General features: G+C 40.7%; 2 protein-coding genes across 3 annotated transcripts; both read left to right on the forward strand.

Annotated features, from left to right (window-relative positions):
- Positions 1–4217: 4217 nt before the first annotated feature.
- Positions 4218–8766, forward strand: LOC127367020 (DOMON domain-containing protein FRRS1L). The gene is made up of 5 exons (XM_051406532.1): positions 4218–4809; positions 5210–5294; positions 5522–5660; positions 7303–7549; positions 7636–8766. Exons 1-5 carry the CDS (start codon positions 4605–4607, stop codon positions 7806–7808), a joined length of 849 nt encoding a protein of 282 aa, XP_051262492.1. The 5' UTR covers positions 4218–4604; the 3' UTR covers positions 7809–8766.
- A 1003-nt stretch (positions 8767–9769) lies between these two features.
- On the forward strand, positions 9770–25014 carry tmem245 (transmembrane protein 245). 2 transcript variants are annotated; one of them, XM_051406515.1, is made up of 18 exons: positions 9770–10440; positions 12843–12960; positions 13608–13703; positions 14320–14427; positions 14860–15063; positions 15150–15319; positions 16609–16632; positions 19057–19161; positions 19250–19332; positions 19439–19529; positions 19624–19722; positions 19835–19963; positions 20295–20417; positions 21245–21390; positions 21493–21593; positions 21699–21873; positions 23189–23383; positions 23475–25014. In XM_051406515.1, exons 1-18 carry the CDS (start codon positions 9841–9843, stop codon positions 23521–23523), a joined length of 2616 nt encoding a protein of 871 aa, XP_051262475.1. In that variant the 5' UTR covers positions 9770–9840; the 3' UTR covers positions 23524–25014. The 2 variants fall into 2 exon arrangements, with proteins under 2 accessions (XP_051262475.1, XP_051262474.1); XM_051406514.1 differs by lacking the exon at positions 16609–16632 and having other exon boundaries at positions 9776–10440.
- The last annotated feature ends 674 nt before the right edge of the window (positions 25015–25688 follow it).

Below are 25688 nucleotides of genomic sequence, written 5' to 3' on the forward strand. Positions count from 1 at the left end.
CCTGCAGCTAGATCACAGACCTGCTTTATGACTGTTTGTGTGTGAGAGAGTTAGAGACCGAGGTAATAGCTTGGCGTTGTAAGAGGGGTTGAGTCGATAAGTGATCTAGCCTGTCTCCGATAGAGAATGAGGTGGGAGGTATCATCACTGAGTTTAGATGCCAAAATAAGACAAAACCTACAGGTTTATTTCTGGAATAAAATTATTGCTCTGCAGTTCTGTTACACGTACAGATTTGCCGTGAGCCACCGAATAGTACCAGAAGAAAATGAATGAGGAGAGGTGAGACAGGAAGATGTGGATTAAAGAATAAGGCTAGAGTTATTCTATATTTTAGAATCAACAAATCCCATTAAAAGACAGAAACCAGCAATATGTATGTGTGTCTCATAGTACTTGTACCAAACCCAGTTGTTCCTATTGAATACAGGACAGATACTTTTTAAAAATTCAATGTTTATTTTTTGTTTTTGTTTTTTAAAGCTTGAATTTCACCTGAAAAAATTGCACACAAAAAAAAGACAGAAATAGTGATTTTTTTTGGGCACTAGTGAATATTTCACTGCAGTAGGATGAAGTGTGGTGTGCCTCTCATGAATTACCATTACAACTGAGTCACAGAGCTTTTCTGAAAGACAAATACCAGGTGATCTTTGAAAAACCCAGTGGGTGGTTTAACAACATTTACCACTGTTCTGAATGTATTTCTAACATCCTTAAAGACTCCTCTAACCGCATGGATGAAAAATGCTCCACCACGGCACAATAAAAAAAGATTTTTAACCCATTTCCCAAATAGTGATCGTGAGTCACAACCAGGGAGCTGGAAATGACATATCATCGTAAAGGAAACACATTATTTTGCAATCACATAGGTCTTTGAGTTTCTGGAAATGCCCTCTGGACAACAGTAAATGTTGTGAAAGAGGCTAAATCTGAGGTTATATTTGGGATTGCCCATGTTCATCCTGATGAAGTTACAACACTTTACACATTTTTAATAGTTTTTGGACAACAAGCTCACAGAGGAATAAGTTACATCAGGCTTTGGTGACACAAACAATACTGTCAGTTCGATCAATTCATTGTTGGCGAGAGAGGGAGGAGAAGAAGCAGTGGCAGAGCAGATATGAGTATGCAGGACGTATGTTCAATTGGCCGAGTCTACAGGGGCTGTTATTGACTGACAGCCCTGACTAAGCCATCCACATCGCTGCTGATCCCCCCCTTAACGTCCAGGGCTTACCTTGTATGTCCAGACGTACAATTGTGGGTGGCTGGATGGGCACCAGCCATGCATTTTTTCTATTAGTGTGCGTTTATGTGTGAGTATGTGTTTAGCTCTGCTGCCTTTACAAGTGCCGGTTGATGGTTAAGCAGAAGACAGATCCAGGCATGCACTCATAGCAGCTGTTTCTGAATGGATCCAGCGGCCATTGTTCTCCTGTCACTAACTCGTCTCTCAGGCCCAGGAGACACACCGCTGACATTTACCAGACCCTCCCCCCCTCCTGCCTCACCCTCTCCTCATCTCTTCCCTCCCACCATCCTCTTCCTCTCTCATTCTCTCTCTCCTACTGCTTCCATCAAGTCCCTCGCTCATTCTCTCTTTCTGTCACTCCATCTCTTTCTATGGCATGATGTGCGGGGACAGATGTGTGTGGATATATGTGTGTGTGTGTTTGTGTGTGTGTGTGTGAGGGAGAGACAGAGTGAGTGTTTGTGTTAATGAGTGGCCCTTTAAGGCTATTAAGATAAGATTGGTACGCCCAGAGTCCCTCATTACCCAGCAAGCATTGCCCCCTACACAGAATGGTAATTGGGAAGGAGAGAGAGAGAGAGAGAGAGAGAGGGGAGGGAGCGAGGGAGCGAGGGTCGAGGTAGAAGTGGAAATAATAGGAGGATAAGCGAGGGATAATTGGGCGGATCGAGAACAAGAGGAGCGATTGATCAGGTTGATTTGTGTCTGCAGAGAGAGACGGTGTGAAGAGAGGAAGGGTTAAAGGTCGCACACTCTTGTATGTACACACACGTATGTGCACAGGCGTGATACAAAAAACACACATGTTTTACATGGATGACTGGCTGCTCTTCAGACCTGCAAACAGTCCAGTGTAAAATTAAAACGCGTGGATGCACACGTAATAACACACATGTTGGAACTGAGTGAAAAAGTAATGACAGGTTTATATTGTTATGGGTGTTATAATAATGTCATTAATGTATTATTATTTGTTTTATAACTTACTAACAAGATATTACTTATAATCTTCAAGCTTCATGTGTTTTAGATTTTAATCAAAATATTTACTGTATTTGAGTGTGTGTGTGTGTGTGTGTGTGTGTGTGTGTGTGTGTGTGTGTGTGTGTGTGTGTGTGTGTGTGTGTGTGTGTGTGTGTGTGTGTGTGATTATGGATGTCAGTCAGTTTTTAATCTCTCTGACAGTCATTGTTTACTTATTTAGTTTGTTTCAGATTGTGTAACAACAGCATCCCCTACAGGATACTGATGTGAACAGCAAAGTGTCTCAGTTTTATTCGTGGCTCCCTCATCTGCTGACACTCCCGGTATTATATATATTGACACTTTGGTAACTTTTTGGCCAAATATTGAACAAAAGTAAACAATTAAAGCAACTGGTTATTTATATATTTAATAAATCTAGGCCATTTTATTAATTTAACCAAAACCATCAGCCCAAACTTGCTTTTAATGTAAATAAAGGTGTGCAATAATTAATTAAATATGGTTGTCTGTCTGTTACAAAACCAATTCAATAATACATTTAGGTGTCACTGCCGTCATTATGATTAAATAAATTAATATAAATTCCTTCAAGATGTTCTGTGCTGTGTTAAACTTTTAGATCCAATGAACTGACTCATGAAATATCAAAGTATTGTGGAAATTAGGGAACGATGACGACCGAACACAGTTCAAGTGTAAAAATATTCATTTCACTGCCACCCTTGTTTGTCTTCATGAGTCATTATTTCTAGAAAGGGCAAAGTAGTAATGTATCAAATGGTGACAGATGCTACAGATGTCTATTGCATTTCTGAACTGTGGAGATTAAATAGTACACTTATAATTTACCAGGATTTCATCAGCTGTTATACACAGGCCAGGTATGTAGGTAAAACTTTGTTGCTTCACTGTGAGAAGGTAAAATAAAAGAGTTGAAGAGATGTTTATTTAATCCACAGTCCAAATCCAAGATATTACATACTGCACTACACCAGTTAAATGAGTTATCTGGTACAAATTGAAGAAAAGTAAAAGTGAAAAAGAGCCTAAAAAGAAACTCCCTATAATCCAACCGCAACCTGAAGTTCAAACTGTGGCTTTATATCACCATCAAGTGGCAGAACTGTGTACAACCACGGAAAAAGGCAGGATGGAGTTCAAGGATGTGTCTGAGAACAGATACATTTTTGTTTAGCAGAAAAAATGCATTTTCACCAATTCACACAATCATGTCTGTCTACAAACTGTGTATGAATTTAGAAATTCACCAGTAGGGTCCCCTTCAGTGTTTCTAAACAGGGACATTGTGAACCAACTTCACAAATTACAGCTGAGCTGCACAATATAAAATAAATGACACGCTCACAATCCTATATACATTTTTAAACTGCATCTAGATTCAGACTTGCATTAAAAATACACATACTATTAGACTGTTGTGGGATTTTTACAGTAAGAAATAATATAAGCAAATAAATTAACAATTAAAATCATGGTGGCTATTTTATAGGTTTTTAGCATTTTCAGTATTTTAGAATCAAATTATTATTATTTTTTCTGTGTTTTATTGTTGTCAGTGTGGAAAGAGCCTTTAAAGATTTAAGATAAAATCTACAGAAAAGAAAGATATGAAAACTCCAAACGTATTTTTTTTTAACCTTTTGGTGTCGGTGCAACTAAAATCCAGGCTTTGGATATGACAACAATAGTATTTCCAACCAACCATAATCTCTTTCTGATTTATCTGAGTTTATGCATACTTTTGTTTTGCCTGACTTTTTTTTTTTGTTGTTGAGGGGATCCGATCCATTTCCTCCAAATCTCTGAATTATTGAGTGTGAACTGCTTTGGAAATACCTTTCCTTCTATCTGTCACTGTGGGGCCTAATCCCCAATTGATTGATCCTGATAACAGGACGTAGCGGCTCCTCATTGGACGTTACTGTGATTGACTGGAGAGGAAGAAGAGAGGAAGGCCGGGCGAAACCATTCATCCGGCCAATACTCCGACTGAAAAAAATATGTAAAGATTAATGACCTCTAGTAGGCATCTAGATTCGGACAACAAAGAGGATTATGGGCGTGTAGCTGAACTAAACGACCAGGTTACAAATCTGGGTAATTTGGGGGTTGGATTAGCCTAATAATCACGCATTCATCGGCGCCGTTTCCCCCCGCATCCCTGCCAGTGAACAGCCAAACAGGCAATTAGGATGCGGAGATGATTTCTGGTGACGCTGCGATGGGTACCTGCGAAGATACCGAAATTCAAACAATGATGAGGATCCGATTTGATTTCAAGTTGGTTTAGTCGTTTTCTTTCATTATCACTGCCCTTTGCTGACGTTATTTGGCCATGATTTTCCTGCGGAGGCTCGTGCAGCTGCTGGTGCTGCTGATCCAGATCGGATGGTGGGGGGTCGCGCCGAGCCCCACCGACGAGGGAGCACTCCGGGCCGGTCACGGGGAGCACGGAGAGCCGGGACACCAGGAGCCACACAAGGACTCCTACAGCACCTTCGCCTCCGAGTTCCTGGAGTCCAGATATCTGTCCGATGACGGTACGTGCATTGTTGGCTACTGAAGATGACCAGTTGGTGGATTTTGTTTACATGTAGTGCGCAATGAACAAACTTAACAACATTACGTACAAGCACAATACAAACATACAGCATAAGAGTAATAATCACAGACTGTGCGCAGATGCTGAACATGAGCTGTTTATTTTGTCTTGCATCCAACCTGTGTCCACTGTGCAAGGCCTTTCAGCACCCGGGCCAGCTCCCCGATGGTAGCTGCCCACCCCCCTCTCCCTCACACACACACACACACACACACACACACACACACACACACACACACACACACACACACACAGTGCAGATGGCCTCCCCCTAGTTAGCCCTTTGAGTGTCTTGTGTGTGGAACCAACAGAGTGCTGATCTAGCATTTTTTTTGCAGGTTATCCGTTCCCCACCGCCCCACCAGTGGATCCCTTCGCCAAGATCAAAGTCAGCGACTGTGGAGTAACCAAAGGTTGCATAAGGTTAGAGAAAGATGCATCTTTTGCCAGTTTTCACTCTCAGAGCTCCAGTGTATTCCCCCGGGCTGCTTTATCCTAGATGCTGTGGTCTGACTAAATAAAACTGGACCCTAACTTGCACCGGCACTGTCATCTGAAACCTGGGTGAAATTCATTTTAAAAAAGTGATCTGTATAGTGCCTTTAAACTGAGTGACTGCAAGTGTTTTTTATTTATTTGTCTATTTTCAGATATGGGAAGCCAGGGTGTGATGCAGAGACGTGTGACTACTTTCTGAGTTATCGCCGCATCGGGACAGATGTGGAGTATGAGATGAGTGCAGACACAGATGGCTGGGTGGCCGTAGGTTTCTCCTCTGACAAGAAAATGGTGAGTAGCTGCACAACCTCTCTGACTGTTGAGACTTTGTTGAGATATTCTGGGACAACACATCACATATTTGTGGTTTTTTATAGCCCTGTGATAGAGAGGTGAGATGCCCCAATCCTCTCTGGTGTTATTAGACAGTTGAGAATGCTGATGGTCTGTTTCACAGAGGAGGATGCCCCCCTATGGAGGCAGATGGAGGGCCACCTATTGAGTTTAGCTCTTCCCATTTACTTGTACTTGGCTAATGTTAGAACAATTCCTCACATCTATTACATGAGGTAGGTGCGTAAGAGTGGGATGGTTCATCATTATGAACATAATCACGAACCACTGCCCTGATGGAGGTCTAGTACAGAAACATTGCAAATAAATGTTTGTATTGAAAGTTAAAGAGTGCTGGAATTTATCTTTTCTACTCTGCTGATGTTAAAAAGCTTAAAAAGAAGAAAAATCCCAATGTTAGAAACATGATTGTGGCACCAAGTCAAGAAACCTTTAGAGGAAACTACCTCTCTCTCATTAAACCCTGTGTCCATGCGTCTTGTATTCTTTTCTGTCTGTGTAGAGATTTATACATACTGGTATGTGTGTGTATATATAAGTGTTAAGTTGTCGGGAAAATCAATAAAGACACTGCTGAGAAAAAAATGTAAGGCCCATAATGTAGAATCCAACACGTGGATGCGTTGAAATGTGCCTTTCAGTTTGGCATGAATGTTAAAAGCTTTATACTGTACAGTATGAAGAACATTTAATGATACACCATTTCTGTATAAACCTGGTGTCTCAAATTAATTATGAGGGCTTATAAGATGATTAAAGGCATAAATAACTTTAAAATAACTCTTTGGGGTCACTAACAATCCTTCAGATGTGTTTGGTTGAACTGGTTACATTGTTACTGAAGCTGTAACCTATAATTGATGAGGATCAAAAGAAAACATTACTTAATTTTAGGGCTCACAAGCCAAAAGGTTTGAGAAAAAACATTTTGAAGTGTTGGATTTACTCTACATACTTTTAGTTTAGTTGAAGATTTGGTTTAACATTTACAAATATCAAATGTTTAGAGCCTTATAATGAAGGCCCGACGCTATATCAATACTTCTAATATATTCTCTGATTTTTACATGATATTGAGCAAGTTTTTATACTAACAACTCAAAGCACGTACACCTTTCTCAAGAATGAACTTACCTGCCAGCTGAAGATGAGTTTGACATCCAGCTGACATGCAGTTTATTGTAATGATGGACATAAACAGTTTTCCAGTTGATATGGTGAGCCAGAGTATATCAATATTATAGAGGATTTGCTATTTATTGTTGTCTATATTTCCTATATTGCCTATTCCTACAGGGCTAAAATATAAAACTGACATGTAGCGTTGATGTGCATTATAATGATTATCAGTTGCTGTGTCAAAACATGTCTCCCATCTCATCTAACTCCTCATTGTGTGACAGTTCTTTGGCAGAAAACTCTGGAGCTTCCTACCATGAGCAATAATAGTATCCTGTCTGTCCTACTTACTATATTTATATGTTGAATCAGATTCTCACTTTTACATTTTTTTTAAGTAAATGAATATGCAGCAATTTGGAATAAAGCTCTTCGTCCTTGTTCCCTCCTATTTCCTCAGGGAGGAGACGACGTCATGGGCTGTGTTCATGACGACAACGGACGTGTGCGGATTCATCACTTCTACAACGTCGGCCAGTGGGCAAAGGAAATAAAGAGGAACCCGGCTCGGGATGAAGAGGGCATTTTTGAGAGCAACCGGGTGACCTGCCGGTTCAAGCGTCCGTTATACGTCCCAAGAGAGGAAACACTTGTGGACTTACACCTGTCATGGTATTACCTGTTCGCATGGGGACCTGCAATACAAGGTGATTGATCAAGCTTAAGCATCAATTCAGCTGGCTTTTTATTTGGTCTTCCATGACATCTTACGTCGTCTTACCTTTTCCAACAGGTTCCATCACGAGGCATGACATCGACAGTCCGCCAGTCAGCGACCACATGATCAGCATCTACAAGTATGAGGACATCTTCATGCCTTCTACAGCTTACCAGACCTTCAATTCTCCCCTCTGCTTACTGCTCATTGTAGCCCTCACCTTCTATTTACTAATGGGAACGCCATAATGACACGCAGCAGAGCTCATAGTGGAAAAAAACAGGGAAGAGAAGATGATGCAGCAATAAAAATTAGTTGCCATTTTTGTCTGATGCCACTTTAAAGTGTGCGCTTTGCACAAAGAGACACTGTATTAGGTATATTAAACACGATAGAGAGTATATAGTCATTACTCTGAACTCATACAGAGGATCTTGACAGTATTAAACCTATATTGTAGAGGTGTTATGTACTGGTGTCAGTACAAAACAAGAGGTCTGATAAAAGAGTAGTGTTATAGTATAAATAGGCCAGTTATTTTCAGTATTTATGATAGCTTCCAAGTATTTAAAAAAACACATGCGAATAAATAAACCTCACAAGTCTTCTAAATACTGCATGCACTGGAAATCTGGGAATGGTTACAAAAACCCACTGTTCATTGGTGATGGGAAGACAGTGCCTCATGTTGAACTTGGCTTAAACACAAATGTTTTCTTCGGACAAAGGAAGCAGCTCACAGCTGTTTGCACACACTCTTCCCGTCCGTTTACCCTGTTATGTTTATATGAATGTCATCCTTTGCAAAAACAAGACAAAAAAGAGAGTTTATTTGGTCGTTCGTACTATCACAAAATATAGCTTCCCAGGGATTGTCTACAGTATGCGTTTACAATGTGAAAGATTTTAATTACTTTTTCTAATCTTTATGTTTGGCACTCATAAACTCTTCTCATCTCACTGTTTCCTAATTTCCTTTTAAGATATTTTCCCCATTTCTCAACCACAGTGTTACAGACAGAGAGAGACTGCTACATGAGTCACTATTGCCTACACAAGCAATAACACACTGAACAGGAGCAAACTGTGGACTGAAGACGTTTGTTTGGACATGGACTAACGCCCACTCCCCCCCCCATGCTGTTATTGTAGCTTTTTGACCTGTATTAAAAATGGATGGACAAGTTAAAACACCTTACGCTGAAACATCTGCGATCGTTGTGTTTATTGTCAATACATTTTAAAGAAAGAAAAAAAAATCTTCTTTAGGTGGAAATAGTCTTCCAGGGTGGCTACCCCAACATAGGCCTAGAATTTAAAAGCTATTTTAATTTTGGTCTTGTCTCTAACAAATTTTTCTTTTAGTGTAGGTAAAATATAAGAAGTCACAGATGCTATACATTATGAATTAAATAAAATGAACATAGTAATATTTATTTAACATTTCTTGGCTTACAGCCTCACAATTTTTGTAACATTTACATATGAAATAAGACCATTTAATAAAATACATCTTAATTTTAAATAGTCGATGCAACTCTAAACCAGCTGTAAAGTCATTATTCTAAAAGATTTTAAAAAACATTTTTATCTATAAAAGTCTGATGCAGGATCTCAGTAGTTTAAAAAAAATCACGTGATATAGCATCTTTTAAATTGTCCTAATGGCATACATGATGTGCCTTGCTGGCTCCACCATGTCCTTTTTGAGTACTACCACTGTGGGGCACCAAAGTCTGACATGAAAAATAGTACACATTTTAAATAATATATTTGATACATTATACAGCACCAAACATTAAAAGAAAGAAATGGTTTGTTTATTTAAATTAAATGTTTAAAAATAATAATCAATAAAGATATTAAGAAATAGTTATAACAGTAAATAAACAATATAACAACAAATAAAACTTAAAAGATTACAAGAAAACGAATGATATGAGAATGATACGAACTGAAAATAAATAAGATATAATACAGGAAGCATTTATTTTCTTGAAGGGCACTTTGATTATTATCAAAAATATTATTAATAATAATATTTAATAAGAAATAGTAATAACTATACAACAAACAAAACACCAAAATAAACATGAAAACTGAGAATGATATGATATGAAAATAAAAAACAAACTACAGGAAGGGTGTTTTTTTTGAAGGGTACTTCATTGCCCATAGTGCGCTTGGGCATTTCGTTAGTGCTACGTCACATGTTTTCCTTCCTCACGCGGTGGGACCGTCGGGGTAAGACGGGTAATAACTGAGGCGGAATCGGAGAACATGGCAGACGAGGAGGACTCGGCGCCGGAGCCCGCCGCCGTCTCTTCCCCGGAGAGCCCTCACTGTGAGCGGCCTCACTTCGTCTCTTTCTCCGAGAGCGTGCAGCCGGCCGTCGGGATGGTGAGCCAGCTGCTAACCCAACCCTCGTCCCTCAAGTTTGACAAAAACATCAAGCAGGCCTTCTACAACACGGGGGCGATGATCTTTGTGGCTATCTGCTGCGGAGCCGCTATCCTGGTCTACTTCATCCTGGAGGCCTTCCTCCGCCCGCTGCTGTGGGCAGTGCTCTGCGGCACCTTCCTCCATCCCTTCAAGCACTCGCTGGCCCGGCTCGGACGATCGTGGCTCAGCGGCCTGCAGGAGACCGGGACGCCCATCTTGCTGGGGACCCTGCTGGTCCCGGTGTGGTGTGTGAACTACGGGGTGGAGGCGATGGGCAAGCTGGTTCTGGAGAGGCTCACGGTGCTGCTGGTGATCGGGGCCGGGGCGCCGCTGGTCTACTTCCTCTACCTTTTCTGGAGCGTCATCGGCATGCAGGTGATCCTCGAGCACGTCTGTGGGATCATCGGGGCCGCGCTGGACTGTTTCCACACTGTGTGGGTGAGTGAATGGACTGTGACAACTGGGTACACTCCCTCTGTGCTGATGACAGAAGACCCTCTGTGTGTGGATGCCACTGGGGTCAGCTGGGTCATCCTACACGGGCTCAGAGTGGAGCTGGGTAATGTTAACAATCAGTATCACAATATTAATAAGAATATTGTTCAGTATTGATTATATTACTGTTTGGAAAATGTGTGAAAAATAATATTTCTGCAAAGAACCACTGTTATAGTCTTTCCATTAAATTTACATAAAATGTAATTTCACCTTTGGCATATAGGACAACACACAACAATACACAATAATACACAGTAATTAAATATTACAGCAGAATTAAACATTTAAAGTCACAAGTGATAATAATTATAGTGATACATGGATTTTCTGGCATGTAGGCTGTAGGATTTCTCCTGGCCACTTTCTGATGGCAACAACTGGGAGGTGACCAGGTTCATGTCATCCACATACTTTATAATATGGTGTAGAACAGCAGGGGAGATAGTACACATCCCTGAGGGACTCCAGTATTCAGGACAGGGCAGTTGAGATGGGTGGTGTTGATTCTCTCAGGAATTGTTTGACTCAAAGGTCCAGACTGCTGCTGACATTCAGGTCAAGGCTTTAAGAGTAAGTGGGGCTGGACTGTATTAAAGGCAGTGGAACAGTCCCTTTAAAGCTGTTCGATTTATCATTTATTTATTATTTTTGAGTAAAAATGCCCAAAGTTCACTGGTTCCAGCTTCTCCAGTGTGAATATCTGCTGTTTTTTTGGGTCTTCTATGATAGCAAATTAAATATATTTTGGTTTTGGTAATCTAAAACAGACAATTTGAATATGAAAACCTGCATTTTTGAAAATTGTGATTGGACTTTATCACTATTATTTAACATTTTTATAGCTCAAATGAGTAATTGAGAAAAAGGAGTGGAGTAAATGAACATAAAATGAGCTCAGAATAATATGATCACCCAAACATAATTCCATTAACGATAATCAATAGCTGATAAACGTATAATACTGAATTAAAAGGGTTGCAGAACGACAAATAGCTGCAAAATGTATGAATTACATTCACTTTTGAATGCATCTTATAAAGTGTTATTCCATTAATCTCAAAGGGGAAAGTATTTTTCTCTGAATATATGTCTGTACTTGTATCTTAGCTGATCTAATTTCCTGCAATTCCAATGTCTGGTCGATCAATACCTTATTATTCCAAAACAGCTCCAGGGGCCCGAGCCCAGTCTGGCTTTGACTAGATTCAAATTTCATTAAATGTTCCTCCTCAGACAGCCTGTCCTTTCTCTAAATGATAGAGACAGACTGACACAGGGTCATTCTCTATAAATAGGATGAAGGACATTATATTAAATTACATTGAAAAAGACGTCTTTGTGTGGAACCGAGACCTTTGTGACAAGCTGAATACAGACTGGAGCTTCTTATTTCATGATTTTCTCACCAAACGGCAGCAGATAGTTTCTTCTATAGTCTGTTGGTTAACTGAAAAGTACAGGTTGATCACTTCAAGGTCCTTAAGTGTTGTTGAAATGTGCAACAGTTCAGGTTGTTTTGTCGTGTTACACTAATGACATTTAGAGTAGCAGATACTCAGACGAAGTGATATTTATCATTCAGTTACTGTCTGATGTGGTTTTGTTGACAGTTAATCTCTTCGTTAATCTTCAGAGTGCTGGTTGGCTGGTATGTGTTTGTGCTATGTTCAGTACAATGAGCTGTGTTCTATTGTTATGTATTATGAGACAGCCGCTAGTGATTATTTACATTATTGAGTTAATATGCAGATTATTTTCTTGATTAATTAGTGAAAAAAGGTGTCCAAAGGTGTTTATTTGCTTTTTTGCTATAAAAAATAACTTAAGTGATAATCAAACTGACTAATATTATCTGTTGATCGACTAATAAATTAAAGGCGCAGCGTGTAACGTTTAGTAGGAACTAACAAAACAACGAACCAAACACTGGCTCTAGATGGGGCCTGAAGAGTTTTGAAACCACCTTAGTTTCTCCTCTCTTCACGGCCTGTTCTCATTCCCAGGTCGTCAAATACTGACGCAAACAGTGTTTGCTTCTAATTAAATTCAGCTTGTAATCATGAATTTGGACACCAACATTTTCTATAAAAAGATATTACAAAATGATTGATACAAGCGGCTGGAAATTTAAATGATATTGAATTATAGCTGAGCCCTTCTTTATGAGTATACACCACAAACACTGACCACATTCTTTAAACTCAGTCAGGAAATTAATAAATTCTGCAACAAGGCAAGGGGATTTTTAAACAATACAGTATGTGGAAGCATCGACTCATTGTGTCTTTATCACCATAACATCCCCTCTTTTTATTTGTATTTTTTATAATTTTTCCTCTCAGGTGTGCACTGTGGTCTTTGGCTACTTCTTGACGGTTTGTTTCAAATGGAGTCCTCACACTGAGCGCTACCTTAGGGCTCTGGCTCTTCCTGTCTGGGCCGTCCTGCTCTTCTACATCGGTGAGTGTGTGTGTGGGGAGAACGGGAAGCCTGCTTAGACACGTCAGTTGTCATTTTCTTACTTTCATGCAAACTCCCTCTTTGCCTCAGGGAATATTTTCTTCAACTCTACGCAGGTGGCTCTAAGCATGGTTCAGAGAACGGGGCTAAACGCTGTGTTTTTCCAAAGGCGAGGGGCAGAAGTCATTTTCTAGTTAAGATAAGGCTCTGTCTCTACAGGTCCACTAGGCCATTAGACTGAGCGTATGCAGAGTTACATCGTAAGATGAGGAAGTCTCCAGTATTTATAGCACACTTAAGGCGTGCTGAAAAAAGGTGTTGACCTTCAGGCGTGAAATGTTAAAAGTGACTGAGCGAGCAAGGAGCAGGGTTTTACATGGCTGTGAGCAAATCTGAGAAACTATTCTCCGTTTTGGCATGTGCCTGCATAAAACTGTTACCATACGATCAATATTATCTCCGTAATTACTTATGTGTTTTTATAATTTTATGGAAAAACGTATCTAGGAATGTGTTTCAGCTGCAGTAGTGCACCAGAAGTCGACATTTTTGCCAAGAAATATCCAGCAATGTAATAAAATATCAGGCAGTCAACCTACATATTAGGCCTACATATTCATCATCCTGATTTCTGGATCTGTTTTTAGTGTCTCTGGCCGGCTCGTGGAGGGTGCCCATATTTGTGGTTGTGGTTATCCTCATCATCGTGGGCTCCCAAGAGAAACCACCTGTCCCTGGCAGAGGTGAAGATTTATGGCACACACACGCACACACCCACGCACACACACACACACAGAGACACACACACACACACACACACACACACACACACACACACACACACACACACACACACACACACACACATTCACATTCACATTTACCCTTCTGCCCCCCATCAGCTTAATTTGTGAGCTTTAGAGTAGCTGGCACAGATGGCTTTTGTTACCGTCACACAAAGCTAGGCTACCTGTTTCCCACTGTTTACAGTGTTTATGCTAAGCTAAGCTAACCAGCGGCTGGCTGTAGCTTCATATTAACTGTATGGACACGAGGGTGGTATCAATCTTCTTCTCTAACTCTCTGTAATAAAGCAAATAAGTGTATTTCCCAAAATGTTGAACTATTGCTCTAAAAGTCAAAATGTTTAAACCGGCTTATATTTATCTCTGATCCCTTAAAAAAATAGACAAACAGGCATGTTCATGGCTATGAGACCATGTGGGGAACACACACAAACACACACAAGAGTGTGTTGCTTTTTGCTCTGGAGTGTAACCCGTCTGCTTTGTTGTGTTACAGTTGTTTTCTGTCTCTCTCTCTCTCTCTCTCTCTCTCTCTCTCTCTCTCTCGCTGCAGGGGAGCTGTCAGGGCAGGTGTTGTCATTCGCTGCTAACACTATTTACATGGCGATCTCCTGTAGCAATCTTCAGGTGAAAAGTGAGCCCTCTGAAAACTGTACTACCGGTAAGATTGATTTTTCATTTTGATACAATTTGTAAACTGTGATATAACATGGAGGTAGTTTCTCTGTGACCTTGTTTTATGGATTTGCTTCCATCTTACTAGAGTAAGGTAGGTGGAGATTTGGGATAAGCCGTCTAGCTATCATGGTTCCTAAAAAAATAGGCCCTAAGTGTTTCACACAGAGATACACATAGGAACATAAGAAGTAGTCAAATGAACTATTAAGACGCAGAAAATAGAAGTCGAATTTTTATTCTAGACAGTCAACATGTTTCAGACTCATTAGAGGAACTGCAGCTCAAGACACTTCTGCTCTGGCTTCACAATTTGGTCGTTGTGGTTGGTAAACCAAACCACTGTCGCTCCTTGTTTCTTTTTTCTGTGTTTCTCTTCCTCTTATATGCTTCCTCTGTGCCCTCATCTCCTTTAAAGATGGGGTGCAATCTCTGGGCCCCCTTCCTGCCACGCCTGGGTTCCCTCGGGGGTCTCGTTCATTACCAACCGGCCTCTTCCAGAGAGAGAAAAGCTCCCACAGAGCCAGTGATATCTACTTTATTCTGCTGGTCTGGGCCATTGTACTGGTTCAGGTCTGGCTCAACCTTTGGATCCTACAACTGCTGCCTATCCCCGTGGCTGGTAACACACACATGCATGCACACTCCCTTTCACATGCTTCCTCTCAGATGGGCTGAACTCTGACTAATGTTGCATTGATGCTTTAGTGTGGGTGCTGAAGAAGCTGGTGGTCCATTTTGGCCTGAAGGGATTCGCGGAGCGGACTCTCACCTCGTGGTGGGTGGTGCTGGAGAAGCTTGGACGCGAGCGAGAAGAGGCCCTGCTGCCGGGACCAATCAAAGGCTTGGCTCAGTTCCTGCTGCGTATCGACACTAAGGTAACGTCTCTGACCGATCTCCGGGTGCCGCGGGGGCCGACACTGTCTTTATGTTTGATTTCACATATCCTCATCCAGGAACGAACACATCTTCTTTTACACCGTCCATATGGTATATCCGTCACTGTCCACAATAAAGGCCCTCAAGGGCTGTCTGTTGAAGGTCAGGTCTACTGGGTATCTGCAGTTCAAAGATTAGAGGATAAAATATTCTGTAAGTATTGAAATAATTCAGCAAAAATGTAATTCTCTACAATATATAACAACTATGAAGTTCTGCGTGTAGAGGTATTGAATTGTTTAATAAAGAAGGGATTCTTCACATTGTTTGAAGTGTGCAATTAGGACATTTCCTAACACTAACAAGTGTCAGATCAGGTTTGGTCATTGTGTGAAATTCTTTCTTTATCATTTGTCCTGATAGGTGCCTTTTCTGATCCACCTCCTCAGGACTACATGAGTGCAGAAGGATATTTTTGTAAATGTAATCTCCTTCAAAAACAAACAAATATACAATCATGTATTAATTCATATTTTGGACACAGCTGAGCCCAGGTAAAAAACAAACAAACTGTCTTTTTGCACCATAATTAAGAAAAAACGTAACGTCAAAACAAACATTTAAGCTCCGCAAATTATATTAAAGATGTATTGAATTACAGTGATGATCCCACAGTTCAGCTCTATGGATCTTTATAACTTCTTTCAGAGCATTGTTTCTGTTTTTGGCCCCGCAATTTTACTCTTGATACACTCTCACAAAAGCGCTTCAATAAACTGAAAAACACTACGTGTGCAGCAGCAGATGGCAGATGGACAAACTTAGCAACTACCTGGTGAACATAGAGAACCATTTATTTACAAAAACAGACCTACAAGAAACTATGGAAAGTTCATTAGGGGAACACAAACAGGACTTAAAAAAGTAATGAATAGAATTCACTGAAAACAAGACAAAACTGTGGCGCCCCTCAGAAGCGGTGATAGGTCAAATGAATTGCATTTCTTGGTTGCAAGGTTTCATGCAATGACACTAATGGCCTCATTGCTGACACCTTTTACATTAAAAGATGTGTGTGAGGTGTGTGTTTGTAATCACATCCCACTGTATAACCAGTCCACAGTCTGGACACTCTGTAGTCAAATTCTGCCTGCCACGCTTCACTTCCTGATCCCACACTGCCTGTGCCCGAAGACGTTGGGTTCTTGTCGCACGGGTACATGTGATGATTGCTGCACAGAACTTTCCAAAAATAATCTTCCCAATGTCTCTTTGTCTCCCCCCCAAGCTCTGGCATTGGCTTAACAAGCAGGTAATGACTTGGACGAGCAGAGTGCTGAGAGAAAGAGTGTGTATGAGTGAAAGCGAGAGATGAAGAAATAACCTGTATACATGTGGGTGTGTTTGTAAAGGCGTGAGCACACCTTGTAGTAGCTTGGACTGGCACTTTATCCATCCACTATCATCACCCTCTCATCCTGTCTTATAAGTTTGTTCCTGCTTTCCTGCTTCCTGCTTTTATTTTGACAGGAAGCTACGTTCGGGGAGGCGGGACTCTTTGGCCCCTTAGCCCTGTCCGTATCTTCCCCTGCTGTGGTCTGACTGGCAGGTTTTGTCTTGTATGAGCTGCATGGAAAGATGGCTGATGTAGACAGAGCAGAGCTAAGTGGGAGGAGAGGGCAGTGTTTCTCAATAGGTGTTGGTGGATAAGCCTGATGTTAACTATGGTTTTAATAATGATGTAAGAGAAACGCTGCCCATCATCTCCCAGAGAGAACCCTTGGAGAGATGTGGTTACGCTTCAGGAGCTTTTATTGGTGGGAATGGGACTATGGATGGACAAAACAATGGAAACACCTTGTCAATATGAAGCCCTAAAGAACGACTTTTTTTTACCTTTAGAAGACCTTCACCTCTCTTTGTGGTGCTATCGTATGAGGCCTGAACTGCATGTAGTAGCATGTTAGACGTTTCCTCATGAAGCTCTAGTTTTTAGAGACAAGGGATTTGCTTAAAGAACAAAGTAATATTCTACCTTTTTATTATTATTATTATCTACAAATCCCATGAAAAGACCAAAACCAACAATAAATGAATCTAGTCTGTGTGCCACAGAGCTCCATTGTTGTTCAAAAACTATTAAAAACACATTATAGAGCAACACGTATGCATTGGGTGCATGTGCCTGGGCACTGTAGTTTATTTTGAGTATCCCATATTCACCATGCTGCTTTTATGAATACTCACTAAACTACTGCACTGAATCTGTGGCTAAAAATAGTCCCCAATAACTACATTATTTACTCCTGTTTGAGTAACAATTGACAAAAACTACAGTGCCCAGCTGTTTGAAGTCATACACTTCATTTGTGAGCTGTTTTTAAAGATATACGTCTTCAGTAGGTACAAAGGTTGGGGCTGAGTGCTACAGACAGAGTTTGGAAGTTGGAAAAGATGGAGAGATGGACTAACATATTGTTGGTCTTGTTATGAGATTTGTTGACAATAGGAGAGTATAGAAACCTGCCAGCATTATTGTTTAAAGGTCTTGAACCCTGGCATGGTTACAGATATGCACCACAGTGTTTAAATAGCCAGAGGTGTCTTGACGGTGTCCACTGGGTTCCTTAGTTAAAGTCTCACTCAGGCGTTCAGATTTCTGAAAATAATTGGTTGTAATATTAATTATGTTTTTCATTCATGATTTTTTCCCCCCTTGCTGCATTTAAAATACAGTGTTTATAACTACTGCACTGAATGTGTGGCCTGTTTAAACTTCATTAGTGGTCTTGTGTTGTATTATGGTACTCTGCACTACAGTAACTTGCCTGATTCTGATGTTATTTCAAAATTATAGTCTTTGCTGATGTTGGTGTTTCCATTTTTTTGTTAATCAGTTTTTTGCTGTATTGGATTTAATCAGTTAGCCTACCAAGTATAATTTTTCTGTAAGGTAAGGCTATATTTCTCTGACAAGAAAAGAGTCCAACAGATAACAGCTAGAATATTAAACCATTTATTCTAGACTTAAGGACTATAGCACATTGTGTAGCTGAAAGGCAGTAAGAAGACCTTTACAGCAATATAACTTTACTGTCATAATAATAATGACAACCATGAGCACATGGCCTTATGGGAGAGAGAAGGTGTCCACTAACAGAGCCTCTTCCAGTAACTTGCCATTGACTCTAGTAACTTGATATTAACACATGGCTTTTGTGACATTAACACACACATACAAACGGAGACTAAAACTGTCATAAGTTGGCTGTTAATGCAGTTTTGGAGCATTGAGAAACCTGAGTTAAGAGTTTCGCCACCTCTCAACAGAATGAACTTTGCCTGAGAGACTGATGGACACTTTTAGAATAAAAGACACAGACTGAAGAGTCATGCATTCAAAAGCACACAGCCTGAGTTTTTCACTTGCATGTGTCCATGTTAAAGTGTAAGGATGTGCGCATGCATGTGTACAGATATCCTGGCTGTTCGCTCAGACTGCCTTACTGTTCTCAGGGCCCACGGGGGCAGCTTTTAGACCCAAAACGGCTTCTTCACATGGGAAGGACACAGGGACACAGGTTTCTCCATGTGTCTGATCACTGTATGTTTACAACCTCTTCACACTTGTACTGACTTTATATCTCATCCCTCTGTTTATTTTCCCATCTGTGTCCTCCTCCTCCTCCTCCTCCTCCTCCTCCTCCTCCTCCTCCTCCCCTCTATACATACATAGATGATTGTGTGGCTGGAGCGATCCCTGGATAAAATCATCAGCATCTTCATCATCTTCCTCCTGGTCACAGGGACACTGCTCATGGCTCTGCTGCTCACCGCTATGGTACTTTTTTTTGTTCCTTGAAATGACTTCACAGTTCATGGGTGCTGAGACATCGTCTTGGATAACAGAGTAAATGTTATCTTTCCAGGTTCATCACGAAAGTGTTCACATCATCAACGTAACCAGTAACCTCATCAACGAGACTGTGTCTAACCATCCAGAATGGGCCAAGTATGACAGTTTATTCTCTTTTTATTTGTCTATTTCTCTTTCAGACTTTATAATTTTTCATCTGTTTAACAACTTTCTCTCTTTTTCTTACGTTGTCGCACTCTAGTTGGCTTCCAGAGGCTCGTGTGGTGCAGAAGGCTCTAAATTCAGCTGCTACTAATGTTTATCAACACGGTAGAGAATACATAACACAAAAGGTAAGAATAATTACCATCTATATATTTCACATTGATTTCTCCACTGCATTCTTCATTAGTATGTTATGCATTGACTCTTTCGTCTTTTGTGCAGCTACATAAGATGTTAGGAGACAAGGTGAACCACACAGCTGTGATTGAGAAACAGGTGTTGGAGCTTTGGGACAGACTGTACCAGTCCTGGTTTGTAAAGGTAGTGTGAGGACGGTGGAGGTCAGGCCAGTCCATTTAATTCCCTGATGTTGATGAGAGGTTTATCCCCTTGAAATGTCATACTCTCAAACTATTTAATACATTTTTGCCAGAACATGACCCACCCAGGACGCCACCGTGGTCAGAAGTTGGTTCAGAGACAGAATAGCTGGCTAGGTGACATCCTGGATTGGAAGGACATCGCCTCCTTCCTGCAGGAAAATATTGAGACTCTGCTGTCTGTAAGTTAGAGTGTGTTTAACACTCTCCTCTGTATGAGTATTTGCATATGTTTTGTTATACATGCATCACCTGCAATATTACAGACAGTTCATTAAAAAAAAGTTTGGCTCATGCCCAAGGGTGCGACATCATTTGTTTGTCCTGATATTTCTGAGAATGTGAATAAATCATGATGAAAGGTGCTGGAATGAGTGCTGCCTGTCGGCCTACAGTGGCCGTTTTAATAACTGCGGGTCATAAATCGTTGTTGACATATTTACAACTGTGTCTCAAAGGGGTGTACAGTTTTCCTGTGGATGACATGTTTATTGTTGCCTTGTTGTTTTGTAGATCCTGGAGTCTCTGTGGGTGGTAATGAGTAGAAATGTTGGGCTCCTCTTCTCCACTACGACCACTCTCCTCACGGTCTTATTCCACAGCGGCACGGCTCTACTCAACTTTGTCCTGAGTCTGGTATGAAACACTGTAAACTATTGAGTGTAAATCAGTTAATGCCTGCTGTTTTCAGTTTATGGTTGGTGATGGACCTTGTATGGTAGCCATTAGATGCATTTTTACTCATCTGCTTTAAAAAAGAATGTGTTCTTGGTCTAGATAGGTCAGATTATAATTGTATTTATCGTCAGTTCTCACTTGGAGATCTGGAAGTTACAAAGAAAACATATGCAGATTGGTTTTAATGGAATAATTTTAAACAAAATGGTACACTTTCATTCATGTTTACAACTGCATTCTTTGTGTTGTCAGACTCTTTGTTAGTCAGGTATGAATCCCATTTAGTTCAATACTCTGTAATGTTAAACTGGATGTCATATGTCCCGTACTGTATATGCTGTTTGCAGTACATTGGTTCAACGTGGGAGTTTCTTTAATAACTTGTAATTGCCTTCTGTCTTGCTACCATGATCATTTTTACTAAATATTAGTCTCTGGTTTTCAGTTCCTTAGATATTTTTCCTTCAGAGAGAAAAGTGAGCTCAATATCAAATCCTAATTTACTCTTTGACCAGAACGGCTGTAAAATGGGGCAAGACAAAAAGTAAGAGTGAATGTGATCCGCCATTAAGTGCCCTCATTGTCTCCAGCATTGGTTCTGAAGTCCATGTGCAACAGATCTTGAATACATCCACATCCCTGAGTCATGAAGGGAACAACTATTCTGTTATACATTCTTTGGTGATTTATGAGTAAAGGCGTTTTTTCTGACCATAAATAAGAACAGGTTCAGGTGGATTAGTTGTGCTACAGTGAACTTGGTCATCATACATGTTTATACACAGGTGATTTTTCTGACCACGCTCTTCTACCTGCTGAGCTCCAGTGGTGAATACTACAAACCTGTCAAATGGGTGATCAGCCTGACCCCCCTCTCTCAGCCTGGACCCTCCTCAAATATCATTGGCCAGTCTGTAGAAGAGGCCATCAGGTAGTCACACACACAAACACTCAACTCATGGGTGCAGTGACATTTAATCTAAACATCTCATGATTATTTTTGACCTTGTCTGTGTGTGTGTGTATTTTAAAGAGGAGTGTTCGATGCCTCTCTGAAAATGGCTGGCTTCTACGGCCTCTACACTTGGCTCACTCACACCATCTTTGGCATCAACATTGTCTTCATTCCTTCTGGTGAGTCAGCGTGTTCGCAGCGGATCAGGCTGTCACTATACCTGCACCTGCCAAGCCACAGTCAGTGTTTTCTCACTCTTTGTATCCTTCTTTCCTGGACCGAAGCCCTGGCTGCCATCCTGGGTGCAGTGCCGTTCCTGGGGACCTACTGGGCAGCAGTACCGGCGGTGTGCGACCTGTGGTTGGTGCAGGGCGAAGGCGTCAAGGCTGTGCTGCTGCTGATCTTCCACTTGCTTCCAACATATTTTGTAGATACAGCTATCTACTCTGACATATCGGGGTATGTGTGCATGACACCGTTGTTACCAGCTTGTGTGTTTGCATTGACACATTTGACCAACAAATGTCAACAAACCAACCGCCTGGTCGGTATCCAAATATGGCTTTGTCTATGTAAGTACAAACAGTGTGTCCATTTGCCTCAGTCAGTTTCATAAACAGTCAGCTGTTGGAGATGGAAAATAACACCAAACAGCGGGCCGATAATGCTCCATCTCAGCTGTTATTGGCATCTCGGCCATGTGTGGAAGTTTCCCCTCTGAATAGTGTTTCCTGTAGCGCTGCTCTGCATGGTTAGTACTTCATTTAGTTAACGTTAAGTCATAATTTTGTGTCACAAAAAGAATTAGTTGGGATCAGGCTTAAGGTGAGAGGAAACCGACTACAGGAAAAACATATTTAGTAAAATTGCTTTCCTCGTTACAGTCAATTCCAATAACATATCATTTACATTATTAGGTATTTTCAAAAGCAAACTTTGCATTTATGGTTGGGCTCCATCCTCATGTATGTGAGTTAAAGTCAATTAAATGGATGCTGTTAAAATCCACTTTCCACACACATTTATTAGTTGCATTTATATTTTTTAAATCAAAGATAATGTTTATTGCACTTATGTTATGCAGATGCATTCAGGGACACACTTCAAATCTCTCTGCGATGCTGCTTTCTCATTATAAAATCCAATAATTCACAGCTGCTATAAAGGCATGTGTTAATGGTCTACATCACAGGGGATCACAAGGTCTTCTTGATTTTGCGAGGTGTAAGAAAACTTTTTTTATATTTAAAAAAACATCTGACAGCATAAGGGCACAGTGAGGCCTCAATACAAAATATATTCACAGAGCTTTCACTCTGCTGAGCAGACTTGGCCTGCTTTACAAAAGTACGCAGTTCAACCAAAGAGCTAATAGAACGAAGAGAAGAAGCATATTAAGTATGTGTGATTGTTAAAAAATACATAATACGAAGAGAACTGTATGAAAAGTTGCTAAAAATATCAGGAAAACTCATCTCTGATGCAATATTCACAGGACATAATCTGCTCATCCAAAATGCTAATTTTACACAAACGTCCCGCAGTTATCGAGTCCACTATTTGGGTTAATTGTACTGTTTCAGTTGCTCTCTACTGTTATTGTTATGCATGGTTGGTGTGCTTTGAGTAATGTAAAAAAATACATCACAATTTATATTATGTGTGAGGAAAGTATGTAAAAATCTGTACATTTATGTTTTATAATTTTGTATTTTGTCAAACGTTTTATTTTCGAGGTATTTCTTTGTGTTGATCTGTTCCCTTTATGTCTCAGGGGTGGCCACCCGTATCTGACAGGTCTGGCGGTGGCAGGAGGAGCGTACTATCTGGGTCTGGAGGGCGCCATCATCGGGCCCATCCTCCTCTGCATCCTGGTAGTTGCAGCCAACATCTACAGTGCCATGCTGATGAGCCCCAGCTCTGCACTGCCAACACCGGTGCAGTCCAGCTGGCCGCTCCACCCCATCAGGTAAAGATCAAATCTGAAACAGAGAGCTGATTAAAATCCTCAGACTTTTCTTCAACCATACCGTCACTGTCCTCTTGCTTGTTGCTCTCAGGAACTTCACAGACTCCACCCCCTCTGTCCTGAAGAAGACCAGTGAGTGAGAGAGCAAGAGGGTGTGTTCCTGTGAACATGTCCATCTGGTTTCCTATTGGCTGATTCCTCAGGGGAAGCGCTCTCCTCCCTCAAGGCTCTTCCCTACGCTGCCCGGCTCTCCAGGAGTCGGCTGCCCCCCCCTCCACCTGCCCGACCGAGAAGAGATGGCGACATAAGGGCTGGTCACCCGTGATGCTGTCTGCTTACCACAGCTGTTTCTCACTCAAGACCCTAAAACTACAGATGCGAGTGTTCATCCTGATCCCAAACACGGACCAACGACACACACATTGGGCTTTACGATTATGAATGGCGGAGACCTTGATGCTAATCACATCATCTCTCAGTACTCAGTGCCTAAATTGACTTTGTAATGTTTAAAAATGCCTGAACCTACTGTATCGTGTAGTTTGTGGTGAATTGTAAGATGATATATTTTATCTACAAATCCCCCGATTTCCACCCTGCACACCCCGGCCGTAAGCTACGGTATGTGGTCGTGCGGTAATTGTACTCCCTACCTCTCTCCTCGTGGAGGCTCAAGTAGAGTTGTAGTGAAGGCGAAATGAACATAGAAGTTCTCACTGCCTGGCTCAAGAGAAGGAGTTGATGACTGCTTTATAGTTTAATGTGTTATTCACATTTCAGTCATAGTTTGCAACACTAGATATCTGCTTTGACAAAGACTCACACTCCTGCTCACCTGGACCAGGCTTTGTTACCACTGTTTCACTTTTTGTACAGTTGAATCATAGCATAGTCTCTGTTTATTCTTTTTTTTTATTGGCGGCAAGGTTTAGACTGATGACGTGGATCTGTGGATCAGATTAGATGTCCTGCTTTCAGGGAATTTGGTTTGAATCCGACATCAGAAGATTACTGAGGGATTCTGTTTTTACATTTTTAATTTATTTTTAACCTTTTGTTTGTTTTTCAAACACACTGTGAGTGCACATACATACATGCAAGCAAGCTTTTCATTTCTAACACGCTTGACTGATCTGTCAGTATTGAAGCACGTTTACACTCAGAATATCTTGATATTGATCAGTTGGACTGAGTATTTCTGTGAGAACTTTCAAGACTGTGACTGTCGTCCCCATCCCATGATCTCCTTAGTAGTTTTTTGACCTCACGCACCTTAAATCCGTTAGAGATGTCTTTTATATATATTTTTTTGACTCACCTCATAAACTCCTGCACTTACTTACTCCATACTTAAACTACAGTCGGAGCACTTTTCTGAACAGAGTACAAAGTAGTTTACATTACTTAAAGCTTTAATAAACGAGATGAATTGTTTGTGTAATGTGACACATTGATCAAACATGGCTACTGTGTTAGCTGCCTGAGGGAGGGAGGGCTGTGATGTGTTCTGTGTTGGAACAAGCGTGTGGTTTAGCAACAGTTTCACTGTTTAACTAAATTACTGTAATTTTAATTCGGTACTGTTTTACTACTGGATATGCACTGACACAATAAACATCATTTAAACTGCAGTGCCTTTGTTTGGTGTTTTATTAAGTTATAAAATGGAAAATACCTTTTAGTATTAGTATAAGGTTTATACCTATAAGTAGTGGTTACCTTGTAAGACTTTACCCGGTGCTTTCTGTGACATTTCACCACTAGCAGAGGTGGAGATGACAGATTATTGTGACTGACAAAGGAAAATAATTTATGAATAAAGTGGCTGGGGCAGGAAACTGTATCAGTCTGATAAATTTCCCCGACTGGACATAAAAACTAAGCTAATAATATTAGTGAAAACCGCACTTATTGTCCCTACTGTTAAACCTGCTTCCGTCAGTGTTATTTATATTATATAATACTTATACCACTTATACAGTGGTATGCAAAAGTTTGGGCACCCCTTACGAAAATCACTGCATCAGTTAATCACTTGCTGAGCTTTTGAAGCAGCAACTTCATTTTAACATATGTATACCTTATGGAAACAGAAACATCTCAGTAGTGAAATCATTTTTATTGGTCCAACAGAAACATTTTTATGTGCATTTAAACAAAAATAGGCATGTGTATAAATTTGGGCACCCCAAAGAAATAATTCCATTAATATTTAGTAGAGCCTCCTTTTGCTGCAATAACAGCTTGTAGATGCCTCCTATAGCCACAGACTAGTCCCTGAAGTCTGGCAGGTGGTAATTTGGCC

This window comes from Dicentrarchus labrax, unplaced genomic scaffold, assembly GCF_905237075.1.
Source record: "Dicentrarchus labrax unplaced genomic scaffold, dlabrax2021, whole genome shotgun sequence".
NCBI lineage: Eukaryota > Metazoa > Chordata > Actinopteri > Moronidae > Dicentrarchus > Dicentrarchus labrax.

Coding starts and splice junctions, on each gene's coding strand:
- LOC127367020 (XM_051406532.1), top strand. CDS start 4,605: ATGATTTTCCTGCGGAGGCTCGTGCAGCTGCTGGTGCTGCTGATCCAG. Junction 5,661..7,302: donor TCTCCTCTGACAAGAAAATG/GTGAGTAGCTGC, acceptor CTATTTCCTCAG/GGAGGAGACGACGTCATGGG. Junction 7,550..7,635: donor ATGGGGACCTGCAATACAAG/GTGATTGATCAA, acceptor CTTTTCCAACAG/GTTCCATCACGAGGCATGAC.
- tmem245 (XM_051406515.1), top strand. CDS start 9,841: ATGGCAGACGAGGAGGACTCGGCGCCGGAGCCCGCCGCCGTCTCTTCC. Junction 19,723..19,834: donor ACCAGTCCTGGTTTGTAAAG/GTAGTGTGAGGA, acceptor CATTTTTGCCAG/AACATGACCCACCCAGGACG. Junction 20,418..21,244: donor TCAACTTTGTCCTGAGTCTG/GTATGAAACACT, acceptor GTTTATACACAG/GTGATTTTTCTGACCACGCT.